This window comes from Brachionichthys hirsutus, chromosome 11, assembly GCF_040956055.1.
Source record: "Brachionichthys hirsutus isolate HB-005 chromosome 11, CSIRO-AGI_Bhir_v1, whole genome shotgun sequence".
NCBI lineage: Eukaryota > Metazoa > Chordata > Actinopteri > Lophiiformes > Brachionichthyidae > Brachionichthys > Brachionichthys hirsutus.
In genome coordinates, this window is record NC_090907.1 from 6,883,035 (window position 1) to 6,903,641 (window position 20,607).

The window sequence follows — 20,607 nt, forward strand, 5'->3', positions numbered from 1 at the left end:
GAAGAAAAGTGTGATAAATGGACTAATGTGGCCATTATAACGCGTGTAGTGTATGAAACTGTCTGTCTGGTCACGGCACCATTTATTGCCAGCTATAGTGAAAGGGAGGTGTTTTGAACCTTGGCATGAATTCAGTCTGTAATTTATAATGTATAACTAAAAGGCAGATAGATGTGTCCATATTTGTTTGAGGGGAAATACCACACCTCGTTGATTTAATGAGTGTCGCCTTCGGAGCCTGTGCTGGTATTACTACACTGTTTTATTTCCCTTCCCCGCTTGTTTTTAAAATTGTTCTGTAATGTGGTCTTTGAATTTTTTTTTTTTTTTTTTTTACGTTTTAGTCTTTTTGTACAAAAATCACTCACCAAGGGCAACTGTTGAGGATGTCACTGGCAGGAAGCAGGGTGGTCCACCTGAACCATTATGCTAGATAGATCTAATGTCAAAGGAACGGAATACTGATTTAATCCTAGAGGGAAACTAAGATGAGCTTTACAGACCTTGCTGTTACCAGACCACCTTGCTCCCTCGTCTGTGGGTGCTCCTTTTTGGGTTTTACTGGGTCCAGCTCAGAAAATATATGTTGTGTACAGTCTGAGTGCTAACTCATTTGCATAATAAAAATGGTTTCCAAATCTAATTTTGTCTTGGCCCCATTTTATCATTCGTTTTCCTTTTTTTTTTTTTTTGAAGAGACCTGTCCTGTAAATCCACTTCCTCGTAGTGACCCGATCCGGCCGCTAGGTGTCGGTAAAAGCACGTCTTTGGATTCCCTTTCGCCATGTCACGGACACTATTAACAGAAAGGTTACTGAGCGAACGGGTTATTTGGAGGCTGCAAATAACTCTGGCTGCTTGTCCGGATACGCGAGGGAGCGCATCAACACCCGTTACATAATGCATGTTTGTGCAAGAGTACCGTGGATTCCCGGAGGCTATGGGATGTCAAAATACCGAGTACCGGTGAGGGCTTGATATTTTCGGCTGTGCCGTTCCTCCTTGCTGCGTCAACAGCCGCGGCGGCCCGCGGTGACCCCGCAGGGCATCCCGGTTCGCCGGTTCCCTCGTCATTACTTCGATTTTTTTTTTTTTCGCGAGTGTGACTTTAAAGTTCTTAACAGGTTCGACTCGTGTTTCACTTTCCGCATTAACCGGTTCATGTTTCTCACTGGCCGGAAACCTGCCAGTCGTTCAGGTGAGCTGTCTCTGAAGCAGCCCTGACAGGGAGGGGGGAGGGGGGCGGGGCAGACGGGAGCAAAGGCTGTTTGTTCCGAGCCGTGACGTCACCCCCGGGGATGATTCGCAGCCTGTGAAGTCAGCAGCAGGTAGCCGTGACGACACAGGAAGTAAAACGATGTAGCCTTCAAAATTAAAGGTGAACGTCAGTGAGCGACGTGTGGTGTCGTTCCGGAGAAAGTATCAAATTGTCGATTTGTTTTCGTCCAAAGCTGTTTCTACACAAAAAACGGATTTAAAAACGTGTTTGTGCTTCGCACAAATGTCTGTATTCTGTTGTTTGTTTGTTTTGTTTTTTGTGTGATTTTCTGAATTTAATCTAATGCAAGATTCAAGACTTTGTAAAGTCTGTCATCTTTTAACACTTAGGCTACAGTTGGGGCACAAAGGAATTGTTGTTGCTGGGCTCTGGAGTAAGACAAAAGTAAAAATCGTGTTTTCAGACTCAAAACTTCTTATAAAAAACGATCAAGAATGACCAAACCATACATGTATCAAACCTGCCCTAAATATACATTTATTTTTGAAAATAGAAATCCCCCCCCGATTTTTTCTTTTCGTATTGGGCTAAGAGGTAATGTGGTGCATTTTTTAAAACCCTGGAGTTTACAATTGAGGTCATTTCAAATATATTGTAACAGGTTATTTCAGGAAGTTAATTCATTTTTGGCTGTAGAAGTATTCAGGTCACTCACTCAAGCAAAAATAGAAGTACCGCCAGTGATGGAATATCCTACACTTGTGTGTAAATTTGGGATATTTTTCATAAATGTTTTCATTTTCTGCTACCTCTTAATGCTCTGTGAAAGATCTATATGACTATCATCTGCATACACCGATGGTTATAATTATATAATAATTATATTATTGTATTATTTTGCAGCAGTAAGTCAAATATATTTAAACTATCTTCTGCAGCTGAATTTATATGCATCTAATTACTGTATGTTTCATCATATTTTATGTACATGAGATAATAAAATAACTACAAGTACAGCAGTGAAACCAAATGTACACAGAAAAGCCGTTCAAATAATTGAACAGGTATATAAACAAGCAGTGTTAAAGGTAGAGAGAGAGGGCTGGATTAGATAAACGGTTTCTCAACATTCCAGTTCCACTTTCTTCTTCTACATTGTGACAGAGTAATTATATGACTATTAAAACAAGTTCAAATACTTCCCCGTGACTTCCATGAGCGTGTGACCCATTAAAGAGAACGCGTGGTTGACATCATTCTCTGTCTGCCGCAGAGTAAAAGTAAAATGTCAGAATAATGGTAACACAACTATCTACTAATTACCTCCAGCTGCTCGTTATTTAACGCCACCGTGAGTCTGTGGCTTCGCAGCGACGCGTTTCAACACGTGGTTCTGGCGACAGCTCTTATTGTGAAAGGTCGCACTGGGAAGTCTGGAGTTGCGCGCACTGGTTTGACCGTCGCTGCTGGGCGACGCTTCGCGTACGGGGAGCGGGGCTGAGTTCGGAGCGGGTACTGTGAAATGTGTAACGCGGTGCTGCCTGGATAATCCGCGGCGGACGTTCGGAGACGGAGGTAGGAACCACCGCTCTTTCTGCGCCTCATCCCCGCAGCTCCGATCTGTTACTGCTCAGCCGAGACTCATTTTAATTCATATTGTTGAATAATGTCAGTTTAGTGTCGGGTTGTTGTCACTTCTTTTTATTTTTATATTTTTTAGCGCACACATGTGGGAATGGAGCCGAGTTTGGCCCCAGTCGGGTTGTTTTTTTTTTGTGTAAACTTGAGCGCTCCGCAGCAGTTTAGACATTGATTCGGGATAATTACATTATTCAGACGGAACGCGCTCCCTCAAACAGCGGACACCGTAAATAAGCGGCGCGGATATGTCGCAATGTGTTAACGACAGCGGCGGATTTGCGCGTCCGCACCTGATGCGCTCTCGCGTCGCGGTTACTCGAGGACGCGCCGCTGTTAGAATAACCATCGCGCGCAGCTCCATCATCCTGATGCCGACATTGAGGCTGCGAGTCCGTCACAGAGGCGCGCGCCGTTCTCACGCTTTGATCAGCTTGATAACTTATTCATGGATTGATTGATTGATTTATTGCGGAGCGCCTTAATTGTCTTTGACTCTAATCAATCTAATCAAGCACGTGCGCAGCCTGAACGAAGTCATCATGTCCCCGAGGCGTTTCTAATGGCATACCTGTTGCGCGTGTGCGTGTGCGTGGAGGGGCTTGACGGATTGAACCGTCACCTCTCAGTATGCAGACAGCGTCACCGCGACGTGACGCGGCGGCTCCCACCGGGACCTCACCGGCTGTTGCTGCCTGACTTGTTGTCTCTCCGTGGGTCCGAATCAAAACAAACGAACACGTTTTATATTAGAAATGAAGGCCCTGGTGAGGCGGTACCGGGTAAATAGTAAACACTGTACAGCATGTTTCACTCTGATTCCTTTTATTTATACTGACTGACTGTCTCTCGCTCGGCCACTAACCATCCTGCTCTCTCTCTCTCCCTTTCCTAGTGACCTGCAGGCCTACAAACAAACAAGTGCAGCAGGTGAGACGGCCACACCTCATGCGTGGGCTCAGCGAAGGTCCGAGTGGATACGGGTCTGACAAACATGGGCGTGCTCCAGCTCTACAATCCGACTCACCCCAGCACGCTTCTGCAGCGGGCCAATCAGCTGCGTCTGACGGGCACCTTGTGTGATGTCATCATCACGGTGGACGGCCAGGAGTTCCCTGCGCACCGCACGGTCCTGGCCTGCACAAGTAAAATGTTTGAGATTTTGTTCCACCGCAGCAGCTTGCGCTACGCCCTGGACTTCCTGTCCCCCAAGACCTTCCAGCAGATCCTGGAGTACGCGTACACCGCCTCGCTCCAGGCCACGGCCGAGGACCTGGACGACCTGCTGTACGCCGCTGAGATCCTGGAGATCGAGTACCTGGAGGAGCAGTGCCTGAAGGTGCTGGAGACCATCCAAGCGGAGCAGAGCGAGGAGGCGGCGGTGAGGAATCACGGCTCTGGAGAGCACGATGACCACGGCCGGGTCAGGCACTGGAGACACATGTTGATGTCCAAGAAGCATTCCATACAGGACGGACCCAACCGCACGACTCCCACGGCTCTGCACCACCTGGCTCTGTACCACGTGACGGATCGGAGCTCCCCCGGGCCGGAGGCCGAGGCTCCTCCTGAATTAAGTCCCGAACTGGGAACGGAGGTCGACATCGAAAGTTCCCAGCAGCCTCAGCGCCGCAGTAAGCTATCCCAGTCCCCTGCCATAAAATCCGAGCGCATGCAGGTGGATGATGCTGACGGCTGTGAAGGTCGGTCCTCCAGCGCTGGGGAGGGCAGCTGCATGTCAGACCAACCCAGAGATGAGGGTCCGGGGACGCCCCTGAGAGGCAGCGTGATCACCAGCGCTCGAGAGCTGCACCCGGGTCCTGAAGACGGAGGGCAAGTGGTCGGGGGCTCTCTCGACTGTTTCCCAGGAATGTCCGAGAAGCATCTGGCCTCGGTGTACTCCGTGGGCCCCAACCACACAGGGGAGGGGGCGCTGCCAGCGCCCGTCTCAGGCGCCCCGTCCCTGGGCGTCCCACTGGACCCGAGGGCCTACGGCGGCCTGCTGCACCAAGGCCTGCTGCACCGGGAGCTCTTCAGCAGGCTGGGCCAGTTTGCAGCAGGGATGAGGCACGAGGGCCACGTTCAGGCCCAGCAGTGCTGCGGCGAGTGTGGGCTCCAGCTGCACAGCCGGCAGGCCATGGAGCAGCACAGGTAACGTTCGCCAGCGATCAATCAACAACACGTTTGTGAACCACCCTACGGCATCGAAGCATGCTTTAAATCTATTTGTTCTATCGCAAGAACGGAAGAAGTACGGTGTGCCAGTTAAAGTTTATTTCTCACTTTAAAACCAAACTAAAGAATGTGCAGTTTTCACAATAATAAAAGCAAACTATGCTGCTTTTTACTGACAGACCTTGTAAGTCGAGTTAAAGACGTGCGGCTTGTGCAGTAGGATGAATTTAAGCACTCGATTATCCCATTAAGGAAAAGAGCCCGTCTTTTTGTAATGGACTGGTGGTTTTCAGGGTTCCCCATCACCACGAGAGCTAAAAGCTGGATGGAGCGATAGGAAACGCGTTCATTTATCCTCAGACGCCTGCTCTCGTGTCTGAGCAGCGAGGCGTCCTGAATCGGGCCTTTGTTAGGCGCTTGATGTACGTGCCTGACGCAACAGGCCACCTCTTAAGCCGTTTGATATGCATTCCTGTGCAGCAGCAGCAGAGAGGAGGCTCTCAGCAGGGACCAGGGTGGACTCCTCAGCCGAATGACGGACAGCTTCTGTCACGCCGCTCGCTCGTTTGTTTGCGAGCTTGTCCATCTGCATCATGTCGTTGCACAAAAAAATAAAAGCTGCCGTTCAGCTCGGTGACAATTCTCATCAGCTTGATTACGCATATTAATAATTGTGTGTGCTTGGCTCAACGCTAATGATTGGAAACAGGGTGATCTGTGACCCCCCCCCCCCGCCCCCCCTCATCCCACCCCGCCTGACATTTCAGCCTCGCGCCACACGAGTGGGCTCGGTAGAAACGGAGCTTCCTGCGGGATGTTTAGTGATGCGTGTTTCTTACGCACGGAGACGGGTGGATGTTTCCGTGGGGTTGGAGGAGTTTCATCGCTGCTACTGCTTGAGGACGTAATGAAGTTGCTGTAGGTCTGCAACCAGGTCACTGAGCATACACCTGGTCTGCAGGTTGACATTTTGTGTGTCTTCATTAAATCCTGACTCAGTTGGAGTACAAAAAAAAAAAAAAAGCCCATGAATCTTCAAAAAGCTTTGGTTTGGTCACAGCTGAATGAATGAACAGAGACAAGAGATTTCAAACTAAAATAAATGTCAGTAAATGCATCAATATTTGTTCCAGGTTGATGCCCACAGTGTGGTTTACATCACGGAATGAGAACAGCCATGTTGAAGGTTATTCAAGCGTGAAGAGAGTAATCACAGCTCGTCATGTTTTTCAGCAAGTCCTGATCTCAAAATCTTTAATTGGCTTAAACATCACTGAATGGATTATTATATTATAATTCAAAACTAAAACAGTGCTGCTGAGCTCTTCACCTTTCCTTCATACCTGAATGTTGATTTAACTCCATCATCTCAGGACTCACTTTGCCTGCAGTTCATCTTCTCCCGACTCCTGTGAGGCGATTTTCTCTCCTCTTAGCCGGGTGATGTGAGGATAACAGTACAGATGCCTCGTATGCTCGGATGTATGTGATATGATACGATTTAGCTGCTGGGGGAGCTTTGGAGAATCATCTTTTCTCCTTTTCATTGCAGTTACAGGACGCGTGTGTGTGTGTGTGTGTGCGCTGTTCTGGGATGTGCTTGTGTTTGTGCGTACCCAATGTCTCGCAGTGCTGGCGGGTGCAGGCACGCGTATGTCTGCACTCTGAAATAAGCCAGATATCCCATTGTCTGTGTTCTTTTAGCATTCATGCGTTGTGATTCACAACTCCGAGGGCCTCTCTCGCTAATGATGTTGCGTTCGGCGAGGGATTCGCGCCGGCATTGAAACGCGCTCCTCTTGTTCCAGGGCCAATCGTGCTTCTGGGTTTGGGAGACCTTATATAAAAAAGGCGTTACAAATCAGATACTTTTATTATCACAAGGGTGCCCCCCCCCCCCCCCCCCCCCCCCGTTCTCTGGTCTGTGGGAACGGTCTCACTTCCGTGTTTGTTTCCTCAGGAGGCTCCACACTGAGGAGAAGGGCCACGGCTGTGAATACTGTGGAAAGCACTTCCAGGACAGCATGCGGCTGAGGATGCACATGCTGTCTCACTCAGGTACTTGGCAACTCTTAAATTATTTTCTCAGAGTGTACACTTCTTGTGAACCCTTGTGATTGTGTGGCCTTTCAGTGCACCTGTTCACACTAGTGCCCCCCCCCCCCCCCCACAAACCCTCTTACCAGTTAGTGCTGGCCTGAATATTTGGATCTTGCTTGCTTTTGCATGCTCAGGTCTGTGCACCTCTTTCTCCGCTCTCCGTTTGAATTATTTCTGTGTTTTTTTTTGGAAGACTCTGGCAGCTCGCCAGCTCTGCCCCTTCTGAGTGATGACATCACGAGCTGCCGGCAGGCCTGGGTGTTCTGCCAGTGTTCCGAAGCGTGTGTGATGGCTCGCTCGCAGATGTGTGTCCAGGAACACACTGTACCCAAACGCAGACTTAATCAGACCTGACTGCTCTCCCAGCTACTTTATCCAAAATAGAGAAAGAGAGGGGGGGGGGGGTCAGGGACTAAAAATGAAACTAAAACAGAAGCCTCAGTTGGTACTTGAACATAGATGTGGCAAGGTCCCTGTCCTCGCCGCCTCCTCTTTGAGGATTGTTCAGAAATGACAGACTGCTGAGAGACGAGGGAAAATGTGCCTCTTTAAACTTTAACCGAGTCATCTTTTCTTCTTCCTCCTCCTTGCTCTACACATAACCCTAAACACACGCGTTGTCCTGCGTCTCCCTCAGACCTCCATAACATCCTTTGATTTTCAATTCGCAGCGGCATCCGAGACGGTGGCATCTTCAACCGAATTTGAATTCATGCACCGACTCTCCGCATTCCGATGTTTCTACCTATAATACTACAAAAAAGCGCCGTGGATCTCATTTCTTTGTCGCCGTGTATTTCGGTATAGCGCCCTTAGATCCCGCTGGTTGCTAAGGAGCGAGAGCTCCGCCGCTCTAATGGGCTGATTTGGTATTCAGCTCGATGCTGGCTCTTATTTTGGTATGCCAGACAAAGTGTTTTGATGGAGGACGATTGCAGCCGCGTCTGGAGACAGTTTGATGGTTTATGGATGAGAGCACACTCCGTGCCTTTGACTGCACAAGACAATGCACTATGTTCTCTTCTTCCCTTATCACACAATCTCGCAGAACACAACAACACAACACGACACGCTGGACAGCGTCGCACAACGTCAGGATCTACAACATTGCTCCAATTGTTGCCATGAAATAACGCCACTCGCTATGAAGCTTTATTTTTGCCCTGCATGACAAAATGCACCGTTTCCACACGGGGAAATGCTCGTTTGTGAAAATTGTCCTTCTGAGAAATGAACAGAGTGCATCTTTTTTGTTGTTTCTGCACAGCGATCGGAGCGGCGGCGCAGCGGCGTGTGTGTGTGTGTGTGTATAGAGGCATCATACGTTGAAAGAGGACCACATTTAGGCTGCGGTGTTCAGAGTTCCCAAAGCTTGTGGGTGTTTTAATGAGTCATTTTAACTTCATTTAAAGCCAGCTGAGCAGAAAATAGATCAGTGAATGAGCCTCGGGCCGGTATGGATCTGCAACCGATTTACATCTCTACGAGAGCCAGCCCACATCCAAACAGCTGTGTGTATGTGTGTGTGTACACGTACATGTATCTGTTCCATGTGTCTGTCTGTGACGGTGAGCGCAGAACAAGGAGCCGACATTTGTGCAAGCAGCATGCATATTACTTTCTTTCCTGTTTTCATCGCAGCAGACGAGGGCGTTCCAAAGGTGAACCGGGAACTGTAGCTACTGTCTGTGCGATGGGACTCAGGGTGTTGACTCTGAACTGTTTTTGTTGTTGTTGTTCTTCATAAAGGGATGTGCCGTAGGCGGGAAGCGTCTGCTGTAGAGAGAACACCCAGTCCTTCTGTGGCCTCTCAGGCAGACAGTCTGCTCACTGTTCAGAGACTGATAACGGGGCATGGTAAATAAAACGCTTCGGCTCGGCTCTTTTTTTTTTTTTTTTGCCTCCAAAGAGGGGCCGCTGCGCCCTGTCTGGTGCTTTTGTTTGTCCCCTGCTCCATTGTGCTCTTCCTTGTGTTTAACACCTGGGAAGCACAAAGCGAGTGACGAGCGAGGCTCTTCGTTGACTCCTGAAACGGGGGGGCTCCTTTGTTTTCACGCTCGTCGCTTTCGCCGCCGTTCTCTCCAGACGCCAACTCGACTGACTAACTCTGCAATCAAACACGTGTGTGTTTACCTGCCTAATCAAGATGCCCTCTTGTGAATCTTTTACCTACAGCTCCTGCAGAGGCGCTGGTGTGCGATCAGTGCGGTGCGACATTCTCCTCAGAGGATGCTCTGGAAGCTCACAGACAGACACACACAGGTATTTAACAGACGTGTGCATGTGCGAATACTTCCTCCACACACACACACTGTATATTTAACCTGGGCAGCATGCATTGAGCTGTCAAGTGAGCTGCGACTGCAAGACTTGTGATGGTTGGGTCTAAACGTGCTCGTCATGCTGGCTGGTTAAACTGCTCCTGTCACGATGCTCCATAATTTATCAACAGGGAGGTGGGAGGCCCGCTCACATATCACCCACTAATATCTCCTGGCATCCAGGCCCACTGCCTGGACCGACATCACAGCTCCACAGACACACTATCCTACCGGTACATCCTGACCGAGAGTGGAATTATTTACATGTGCTCACACACATTGGGCAACATGATGAACACTCTTGTTTTTCTGTCCTTTCTGATTACAAAGATATCAATACACTCTTAGCGTGTCCAGCATTAACACTCGGCACCGAGATTAATCCAGTGTTTTCAGCTCGTGTATTTGAATACATTTTTTTTTTTGTTGTTGAGTGCAGCACAAACATGAGACTCATAAATTTCAGTTGTTAGATTTTAGAAGAAGAATCCCCCAGAGGAAATGCAGCTGCTTCAGTCTTTTGAATAAAAAAGATTTCATTCTCAAACATGTGTTTACCTCCCACATTCCCAGATGTCAGTGTGATTATTATTAGAGAAGAAGAAATTACTCATAACTGTTTGCAAAAGCATCAATCAATGTGTTTTATGGGTCAAACAAGGAGGGAAGAAAAGCTCATTTATAAAACCACTGAAATTAAATGTGAGGTACCAACAAATGACTTCCATTATTAGTTTGTTATTTCTATTCTAAAAACACAATGGTGCTGCATTATTATTAAACTAGAGTTTACTAAGGGTTTATAAATTCTCAAATTATGGCTTCAATTCCCAAACCGCATCATTATGAAACATAAAACATGGAGATTTTAACCGAAGATAAAAAGCTGATGTATAATAAATGATTTTAGGGGACTATTATTTATAACCCAAAATCAAGAATATGTAAAAGGTATCAGTATCGCAAAAGTATGTACATACAGTTATCGTATAATGGATCAAATTCATTTTGATCGCTCACATCTTGAGTGTCGATGGAACATTCCCACGAATCGGCACCTGACGCATCCCGGAATACAGATTTAAAAGTGAGTAACTGAGAACAATTCAAAGCTTAAATGAGTTCAAATGTGGTTTATAATGAGCTGGTTATTTAATCAACAGAATGTTAACTTGCATATCTTTGTACTTTAATACTCTAATGTTTTACTGTTTCCATCCTCTGTAAAGACAGTGGGTTTTGTTTTGGGGGGGTTTCACAGTAAAAAAACTTATTCTGGTTTTTGGACTGCTTGCTGGACAAAACAAACTATTTGAAGACATGACTTTGCGCTCTGGAACAGAATGACCTTTGTTTTTAGTTTGGAAAGACTGGAGAGATAAGTAGTTGAGAAAAGAGAATCTCCAGATGATGGGATGATGGAAAGAAGAGTGATTTAAATACCGATTTTAAAGTGGACAAATCTATATTCCTGATCAGTTAGATCTGAACTCTCACCCTGACACTCTGTATTATGATGTAGTCCTTGTCTTAAAACCACTGATGTCTTGTTTGTTGCCACTCATGAATTAATTATGAACGCCTTCATGATTACACAACTCTACCTCATAGGGAAGCGACACTTTTAACACTATTAGCCTGAAGGGACAACGCTGCGACTCAAACCTCTGCAAATGTAAAAAATAAAAATAAAAATAAAAAAAGGTGCACGGTTGTGGGATGATTCCTTAATGTGTGAATCCACACCATTTTATTTTTGCTACATCCAGAAAGGCGATAACCCTCTCAGGAGCACTGGCGTGTAACTGTAACTGCAGGTGGCACACACACACGCATAGTATGAATACTTAATGGAGGTGGACATGGAGGGGTGTTAACGATGCCCAAAAGTTTCTGCCCATGCTGTAAACATCCAGAGCTCGGTTTCAGCTTGGCGCTGTATCCAGAGCTCGGTGCAAAGGGACGGTACGGGCTCATTTTGCTCTGCTGTGACGCACGACCCTTTTAGTGACACTCCTGCAGCCGCCGCTGACGCTCGCCACGGGTAATACAATCAGTTGCGTTGAGGTTGTGAGAGAACCTTTGGCAACTCTACGCTATAGCGTTTAATCTGGATTCTATTTCTCAAAAAAAAAAGAAGAATCAATAAAACAAACCGGATCTTTCACTGCTTCACTCTTGATCGTCCTGCCTGGGCTTTAATTTGCTCTGTGGCCAAATTAGTTTCCTCTTCGCAGATTAGCAGCTGCAGCACGAGGGTCCCCCTCGTCTGAGGGGCCGCTAATGCTCCTTTTGGGGAGCCTTACTCTGAAGCAATTTGGCAACGTTAAACTGCAGTGAAAGTATCTTTGATCATTTTGATATATCAGAGGTGAATGGCCTCGGGTTGCTTCAGTTGGAAATCAAAAAGCGGGTGGGTGGGGAGAGGGGGAGGGGGTGAGAAGGACTGTGAAGGGATGGAGGTAGGGGGATATGTGAGGGCTTCCTGAGGACGGGGGCTGGGGGGTTGTTGCTGGTGTTGGATGCCAGGACGGAGAGGAAAACATGGTCATGTGCTGCTGTTTACGTCTCGCCACAGCGCTGTCATACTCTCCACTGACCTACTTGTCAGCGCCCAAAATACAAGAATGGATCTGTCTCCAAATCGCTCTCACCAAACAAAGGGGTTTGTTTGGTGAGAGCCCCGGAGCAGCAAGCTTTTACATGTTGCAGAACCCGACTCCATAGCTAATCTACGACACCAACAGAAACGTGCTGTTATTAGCTTCAAACAATGTCAGCTGACCATGGAGAGCGGTGCCTTTTGTGTGCTCAAGCAGCTGCACCGCTGCTGCTTCTGCACGGCGCAGCCTGCTACACGGAGTGAATAATATCGCCTTCTGTCGGAGCCCTAATTAAACGGTCCTGCAGTCCAGTCACATTCGGCTCAGTCGTTATAATGCAGACCTTTTAGCTCGCCTAATTGTGTGTCCATCGTCACGTCATAATTGCAATTTATTCAGGGCGTTAACTGAGATGAACCATTGCTCTGTTCGGTCATTGTGCCCCCCCCCCCCCCCCGGTATTTATTTGCACAAACTGTCACTGATACGCAAAGCTACGGGCTGCCTGCCATATTAAATATCAACTCGTATGACAATGAAAAAATACTGTCAACATTCTGAGAATCCAGGCAAATCATTTAATGTGTGGCGTCAACGAACTGATCCGTGGAAGGGTGGTTAAACATGAGCAATGCATCTGTTGTCGCGTTAATTATTAAGTCTGTTGTTCCTCACTCGGGTAGATTAGCAGTCTGAGGGCCCGGGGTTGCTTAAGGTAGTGTGTGTGTGTGTTCCTCTGGAGCGGTCTGCGTGAACATTTACAGTAGCATGAACGCACGGGGTCATGCGAGGTCTAACGCATTATGTCGCCTGCATGGCTGCATGTTCACCTGAGACGTGCCGGTGAGTGGGATGCGTATAGACGGAGCCCGAGGACATGAAGCTCTAGTGGCTGCACAATGCACATTATAGCTGGTGGACACAAGCAGCCATGATGTGTAAGAATAAGTTGTGAAATCTGCCTAAGTATCCTTAGCCTTTTGACAGCTGGAGATTTGCTGAGCTGTTAATTGCTGCAGTCAGACGCAATTAAAATCTTGATTATTTTCTACATTTGTTTTTTTTTTGGTCCCTAAACATTAAGGACAAATCATTCACAAGCCAATGAGTTACAATCATTCGCCTCTGCTCAGTAAAATTAAGATTAAACGTAAAGCTAAACAGCTTTGTGGTCGTCCTTGAAGAGGACCCTTTTGTCCAGTTTGCGGCAGGTTTACTTCCAGATTCTCGGGGTGGGAAAACTTTTTGTTTTGCTGCATGAAAAGAAACAGGCTGCGCTTATTTGTGAATGAAGGGATTAGCTCGAGCACTTCACCCCAACAAGGACCATGATCCTATCTGGTTGCCTGGACACACGGTTGTTTGTTGGGCTACATGGCTGCATGACTCCCGCCTTGGTCGGACTGAAATGGCAGATGTTAAATCCCATGAGCGCTAACATGGCGTTAAAAAGCGAGGCCTCAGACTCTCCTGAGCCGCTAATCTAATTGTGATAAAACACACACACCAAATGTTTATATTTTCTTCCTGTTTCTAAGTGAATGATTACCTGTCACTGCTAAAGTTCCCCCTCTCTCAACACGACGTTCAGTCAGCTCTTTGAGGAATACCATTGATTGCATGGTATTTACCCCATTGAGGACCAAAGGTCAGGGGTCAGCCTGTGTGTTGAAACCCAAATCCCATGCCCATTGTCTGGTTTAGGGTGAGAAAGCAGGGGGCAGCGCAGCCAACACTAAGGCGTTCTCTTTTATAAAGAAGTTCCTCGGCACTTATTACCAAAGCTGACTGGGAAAACTCTCCAACTGCAAATCCTTTTTGTTTGAAAAGTTAACAGAGCACGCAAGCAAGCCCGGAATGCCACCGCTAACGCATACAAACGCTTCCCTGCCTCCAAAGATTTTGTTTACACGTCAAGATATTATTTGTTATTTTTATATTCAGCATCGAAAGCACGAATGAAACAGGAGAGCAAAAAAAAAAAAAATAAAACACACGACATCCGAGCTGCTGTCACTGCGCGTCAGTCTGAGATCAAGAGTGACATTCTTGTGACAGAATATTTGTCACATTTCTCAACTCGAGTTTCAGTATTGTTGGTGACAGAAGGATCAGGGTGTACGATCTGTCGGCGTCTCCGGGTGTGCCGGGGAGTAAGGCGTAACCTCCGCCAAGAAAAAGGATTGTTCAAACTTCCAGCGAAGGCAAAACAAAGTGTGTGTGAGCTGCATTTCAACAAGCACTTATAAGAAGTGATAGCCAATGTAGAGAGAGAGAAGCGAGAGATTTCATTAGGGCTCTTTGAAGTATCTACAAGCTTGAGAATGTGTTATTCACTTGTTTGAAGGCTCTGCCTGCAGCTAAAATAACCAGGAAAGATTTCAATTTAAAGCACTCCCCCTGCTGGCTATACTAAATATTGCAAGTCTTTTAATTGGATCAAGGATCTTTCCAACAGGTCCTGGAAAGAATGCATTTTGTGCTTCTTCGCCCATTGATAGATCGCTATCCAGATAGCACACCAGCTTCAGTTAGATGTGATTCAGGCGGAAAGAGAGGCTGGTTGGTTGCAGAGTGGAAGGATTTCCTGTTTGGTCAGTGGACAAGGGGAATAGAGTACGGCGGATCTTTTGTCTTCAACTAAATTATTGTGATCCATGGGTGAGGGAGGGCCTTAGTCATTAGGTGACACATAAAGACAGGGATTGTAGGAGTTACTTGAGTAACCTATGACTAATGGGCTTGGTCAATGAGGGCCTGAACCTCATTGTGTGCCCTTTTGTGCCCTAAAGCCTCTGAACAGGTGCAGTTCCTTCTGCTGGACCGCATCAATGCAGGATTGTTAAGATCGGGGAATGTCTTTCAACGTGTCTTCGTTCTGTTAATAATTACTAGTGGTCAGTCCTGTTATTGCTTTTACTGTTGGAGACTAGGTTAAAAAAAAAAAAGAAGCATAACCCGTAAGAAGAGACTTCTGTGTTTCCATCCCACACCAAATCAGTGAAATGTAAAGTCTAAAAGTGTTTTGCTTTGTTTGAGCCATTTGTGAAATGCAGATTAAGTAAACAATGAACAGTGACTACTTTCTTATTTATCCTGGAGAATCTGAATGTACACGATTTGTCTCTGTTTCACTCTGCTTTGAAAAGGCTTGCCTGTTAATTGACAGAACCTAAAGCAAGTGTCTGACACTCTTCCCTCTTAGTATGTGTGCTGTATCCCTCTCCCTACGTTAATTCCAATTTAATTGCCAGTTGCCTCAAGGCACTTCAATAACAGTAACAAATGATTTGATTTAGTGGACCTCATCAGACTGCATTTTAAATGCGACATAGCAACCCCACTTGAATTCCAATGAAGTGCTGGCACAGTCCTCTGTTTACTAATGATCCTCCGCTGGAGATGTCTGATTGAATCCGAGTCAGGAGCAATGGGACCTGCTGGCGTTGTAAATGATCTGCAACCTTAGCAGACAGAGAAATAAGGACCTCATAATCTCACATTAAAGCCTCACTCACCAGGACATGCACATTACATCCAATGCCGCTGATTAACCAGTCCCTCAGTGCTATCTCACACACACACACATATGAGCTTGCGTCCGTCTGAATGCCAGAAAGGGTTTGAGTGCCGGCGTGCGCAGCCTGTAGATCAACTGTTGACTGTATGACAGCCAATGGATCTTCTTCACATAGCCATTTTGACTCCAGCGTTCCCTGCCAGTGTCTCCTGATCGGTATTCCTCTCCACACCATGTGCAACAGGAAATCAGCCCCAAAGAGATGCCAGGTCACACACAGGATTAAACTGGATTGTGTTTTTTTTTTTCCTGCCGTCCTGCCTTTAATGGCTTGACATCACTACTTAACATTCTGCACAGTGCGCATAGTGTAGGCATCATTTAGGGTGGAGCCACCATCAGCCGCTCTTTGAGCACAGAGACGGAGGACTTCACAGGCTGGCGCTGACTCCTGGTGGGGGGGGGGGGGGGGGGAATGAAGAGAATAATTACACATCTAACGCTCCAGGAAGGAGCCATTGATTATGTGATTGGCATGCTCTTCGTTGTGTGGGAAATTCCTAAAGAAAACAATGGCTTTCATGCTTTAAAAATAGAACGTATAGAGACGCGCAGTTGAAAGTGCCTGTGGGCTTTTAGGGTAGTTAGTTTAGGTAGAGGAACTTGCTCTTTGAAAGAAGCTTTTCCCTCCAGAGGACTCGCACAAAGTTGAAGTGACCCAGTTTTCCCACTTAAGGCCCTGTCTGTGTATGGTACTGAAATAACCGTGTCTGTGTCTCGTGCGTTCCCCAGGGACTGACATGGCGGTGTTCTGTCTGCTGTGTGCAAAGCGCTTCCAGACCCAGAAGGCCCTGCAGCAACACATGGAGGTCCATGCAGGCATGCACAGCTACATCTGTAGCCACTGTGAACGCCCCTTCCCCAGCCACACGACCCTCAAAAGACACTTGCGCTCGCACACGGGTAAGGGTCGAACAGTTTGCATCATCATCTGTAGCATAATCTCCTGATGGAAAACAAAAACGTGGTGCCAAGCACATGCATGTAATAAAATACATGTTTATTTTTGCACGAGAGTAAATTTTTTAGGTTACTTGCTTGAAGCTTTTGCTCGATTTTACATGCATCCTCTCCCTTCTCTATGAGATGACTCACCTCTCTGATGGCAGCACTGTACCGTTACGGCCGGTGCATATTTTGGGCACTTTCATCCTGTTTATATTTCGGGTTCTTAGACAGCCTTTGGGCTTCTGCAATTCATGGCTGTCAGTTCTAGTGTGGTTCACCCAAAATGATAGAGGAAACCCAAATAAATATTGAAGGAAATGCAAATGGAAATGACTTGTCTGCATGTTCTACCCAGGGTGAGTCTTATTGCCGCGGGAGACGGGGAAGATATTTACTGAAAAGATGTCCCCCTTTCTACTTTTACCTTAAATAACACTCCCAGCTGTCACAGCGGCTTGATGTCTAGACAGGAGACATGCATAATTGATGTGAAGAGACGAGACGTGAATGGAGTTTTGGCCATGGCAAGCGCATCTTGTTTGTGTGCCATTCTCCTTGGAAGTAACATTTTGTAAATGTCATCTGCTCCACAGTGGGGCGGGCGATTGGGGAGAATCGGCTTGTAATGAGCCGAGCCATGCGTCCTCTGACTTGGCCGTTGCTGTGGACACTGAGATAATGAGGCACATAGGTCATTGAAGATGAGTCAAATTCTCAGCCGAGGGAGAGAAATAGATTAACTACAGTATGGGTAAAAAAGAAATGGAGCAGCGCATGCCCGGAGGACTTTTATTTTATTACAGTTATTTATTAACTGTTGGCAGCCAGCTGAGAGGGCTGTCCTGATGTGCACGTGCACAGAAGACTCTGCGACTGTTTGACCTACGCAGCTGCATATGGACTTGTGCCATGTCATGCATATGTCGTGCACTTTAACGCCACAATAACGGTGGCTGCTTGCTTTCAGGTGATCACCCGTTCGAGTGTGAGTTCTGCGGAAGCTGTTTCAGAGATGACGGAACGTTGAGGGGCCACAAACGCATTCACACGGGAGAAAAGCCTTACGAGTGCAACGGCTGCGGGAAGAGGTTCAGCCTCAAGCACCAGCTAGAAACGCACTACCGCGTACATACGGGTAGGTCGTCCAACCGTCTACACACACTTCTTTTATATATATATATATATAAATATTTAGTAAACTACAGAGCCCAGATTGTTTAGAAAGTTCAAACACACTGGCTCTATACGGTATGCCACTTTTGTCTGTTTATTTAGATATATGCGTGTCTCCCAAAAAAACGGATTTTAAAATGTAATTGAAATGCACTGAAATAGAGACAGTAAAATCTGTCCATGATAGCTTGTCAACATTTTACACTGATATGTTGAGGCAAATTGACAGATAGGCCTTTGGTTGATGACACGACCTGCGGTACAGTCGACTTAAATGGCGATGGCTCCTGTTTCGCCTGGCAGACTCTGGGTGTTCAAGGTTAATGCTCTGCTGTTGAATCTTTCAGGGGAGAAGCCATTTGAGTGTAAGCTGTGTCATCAGCGGTCCAGAGACTACTCGGCTATGATCAAACACCTGCGCACCCACAACGGCGCATCTCCATACCAGTGCACCATCTGCCAGGACTTCTGCCCGAGCCTGGCCGCCATGCAGAAGCACATGAAAGGCCACAAACCAGAGGACGTGCCGGCCGACTGGAGGATAGAAAAGACTTACCTGTACGTCTGTTACGTCTGAGCAGGACTCGGACCCCATGCACAGTCTGAGACACACACACACACACGCGCTAACTGTCGTTGCGGATTTACGTGCTGAACGGTGACATTCTTCTCTTTGGGTTTAAACAGTCAGTCAGATACTTTTTGGATAAGCTGAACAATGCATGGTGGAAAGGTGTGAGGTTTTTAACCTGACACGGACACGCTACACTCGGGCTGTTACTAATGATAAGTCACATTATCATTTAGGTGTGTTTTTGCTCAATGATGAGTTGTAAAGAACAATGAGTTAAGTGTAAATGAGGAAAAGCTGTTGACTACTTGAAATCTTTAAATAATGAGTTTTTGTCCAAATGGATTCAATATGAAATTACATTAAACAGAAAAGCAAATTCTCTTATTTGAAGTAGCAGAAATGATTTATAATGTCCTCCTCCCACAAAGGACTTCACAGATCAGTTGATTCTCAATGTTTCTGGAATGACTGTTAAAGCCCTCGTGCACAGAAGCACACACTGACACACAGTTTTGATAGGAACTGTATCACTAATGGATTCACGGTGGGTAAAATCGGTGTGAAGGCTGACCTGTGTGAGTAGCAGGGTTTTATTTTTATTTTTCTGATTGATTACTTAAAATCAGTTTGATTGTTTGATGTTGAAAATTCCTCAATCTTATTGGCTGAACTTTGCTAATTCTAAATTCCTGTGACTTTTTTTTTGTGCGTTTTGTTTGTATTTCTTTTGCCGTTGTGTTTAGTTTATTTTCTGCATGTTTTACTTGAATGGCTGCCAGGCTTTGACCTCATAAGCTTGAGCTGTTTAATTGCCTTGTCTTTTTTTTTGCAGTGAGTTTTATTATTTCATGGTAGCTGACTCACAATTTGAGCTACTCTTGCAATATAATAGTTTTTTGTTGCTATTTATATGTTGCTTTTTTTGTTACCAAATATTTGTTGTCATGGTCTCAGTGTGGGATGAATTTTAGTAGAGCGAGCGCTACATCTTATTATTCAATCAAACATTGAAGGTTTAAATTTTCAACAAATGCATCAGAATCTTAACGATCTGAAGATCTGTTAAAAAAAAAAAAGAAAACAGTCTCAACATGGCTTGCGTGGGTTTTTTTTTTTACTATATGGATGTCTTATAAAAATCAGTTTTCTAGGAGAAAACATGAAAATACTTTTTTTTTTTATTATACTTAAAAAGAAAATGGAAATTTGAATCATCATGAGAAGGTTATTGTCCGTTAAAGTGTAGCTGTAATGTACAAACTGTTATAGTATGTTATTCCCTTATGTGAGCCTAACACGGGCCTTATAGATATAAACGTTGTATTTTTGTATTACATTAATTTGCTATCTGTTTACATTTGGTATCATTTGAGTAACGGCTTCACGTGTGTGTTTTATAAGTCTCTGATTTGATTACGACCCCTCCCTTGTGCCTCTTTTTATAAGTAGCGCATCAATGTGCTTGACTACTTGGGTCTGTGCTATTAGTCGTTGTTTCTGGGTGTTTGTTTACTGTTAGTTAAAGCTAGACTGCCATGTGCATCCACTTTGTCTGTCATTGCAACTGGAGGCAACATACTGTGATGGTGGCTGATGCTCTGAGACGAGCGTGTTTTGTACAGCAAAAATCGCTTTCGAAATAGAGATCTTCAGATGAAAACGATGTGTATTGCAAATCTTGGCATCCTTGGGCGTGAACAATGCCTTCTTAAGTAGCCAACAACACTCAGTGCCATGAAAACACCCATTCACTGTATCTATTCTACATGAACATGCACTAAAACTGGATTTCTTTGGTGGACCAAAGAAAATTGAGCACTTTTGTTTGAAAAGGGTTTTTTTTTTTGTATCTTTATGTTGTGATAATGCAGATGTCCTTTTTATTTGATGTAATTAGCATTGTTTAGGTTATGTCGATGTCTGTCTACCTCAGGGCCAGATCAAAGCTCGACCTGGTGTCCAATCAGGGTTGTTCTTCTTGCCATGTGTGCAGTAAAATCCCTCTTCATTACGGCTTTGTAACACAGTGTGTGAAAGTGTTTTCTCAGTGTGGATTCAGGCACAACTCCGTATGTGTCAGTGTTCGGTGGCATGGTCAAAAAAAGAATAAAACAAGTGACTATTTTATGTATCTGGTCTCATTTGTCTGCTGTCTGCAGTCTATAATTCTGTTTTTATCTGGATGTTATTTACTATCAACTAGATTACATTTGCAACTAGAAAAGCACTGAGAGTGCGGACCTCCGCCAAGCAGCTCATTCCCCTCATAATTAGAT

At 45.8% G+C, this 20,607-nt stretch overlaps 1 protein-coding gene across 3 annotated transcripts; it reads left to right on the top strand.

Annotated features, from left to right (window-relative positions):
- The first annotated feature begins 2,670 nt into the window (after positions 1-2,670).
- zbtb16b (zinc finger and BTB domain containing 16b) lies at positions 2,671-20,458 on the top strand. Of its 3 annotated transcripts, none has more exons than XM_068745900.1 (8): positions 2,671-2,794; positions 3,753-5,008; positions 6,993-7,090; positions 8,882-8,989; positions 9,308-9,394; positions 16,369-16,539; positions 17,552-17,719; positions 18,105-20,458. In XM_068745900.1, the coding sequence occupies exons 2-8, from the start codon at positions 3,852-3,854 to the stop codon at positions 18,332-18,334; spliced, it is 2,019 nt and encodes a 672-aa protein (XP_068602001.1). In that variant the 5' UTR covers positions 2,671-2,794; positions 3,753-3,851; the 3' UTR covers positions 18,335-20,458. The 3 variants fall into 3 exon arrangements, with proteins under 3 accessions (XP_068602001.1, XP_068602003.1, XP_068602002.1); XM_068745901.1 differs by lacking the exon at positions 2,671-2,794 and adding an exon at positions 3,537-3,639; XM_068745902.1 differs by lacking the exon at positions 8,882-8,989.
- The last annotated feature ends 149 nt before the right edge of the window (positions 20,459-20,607 follow it).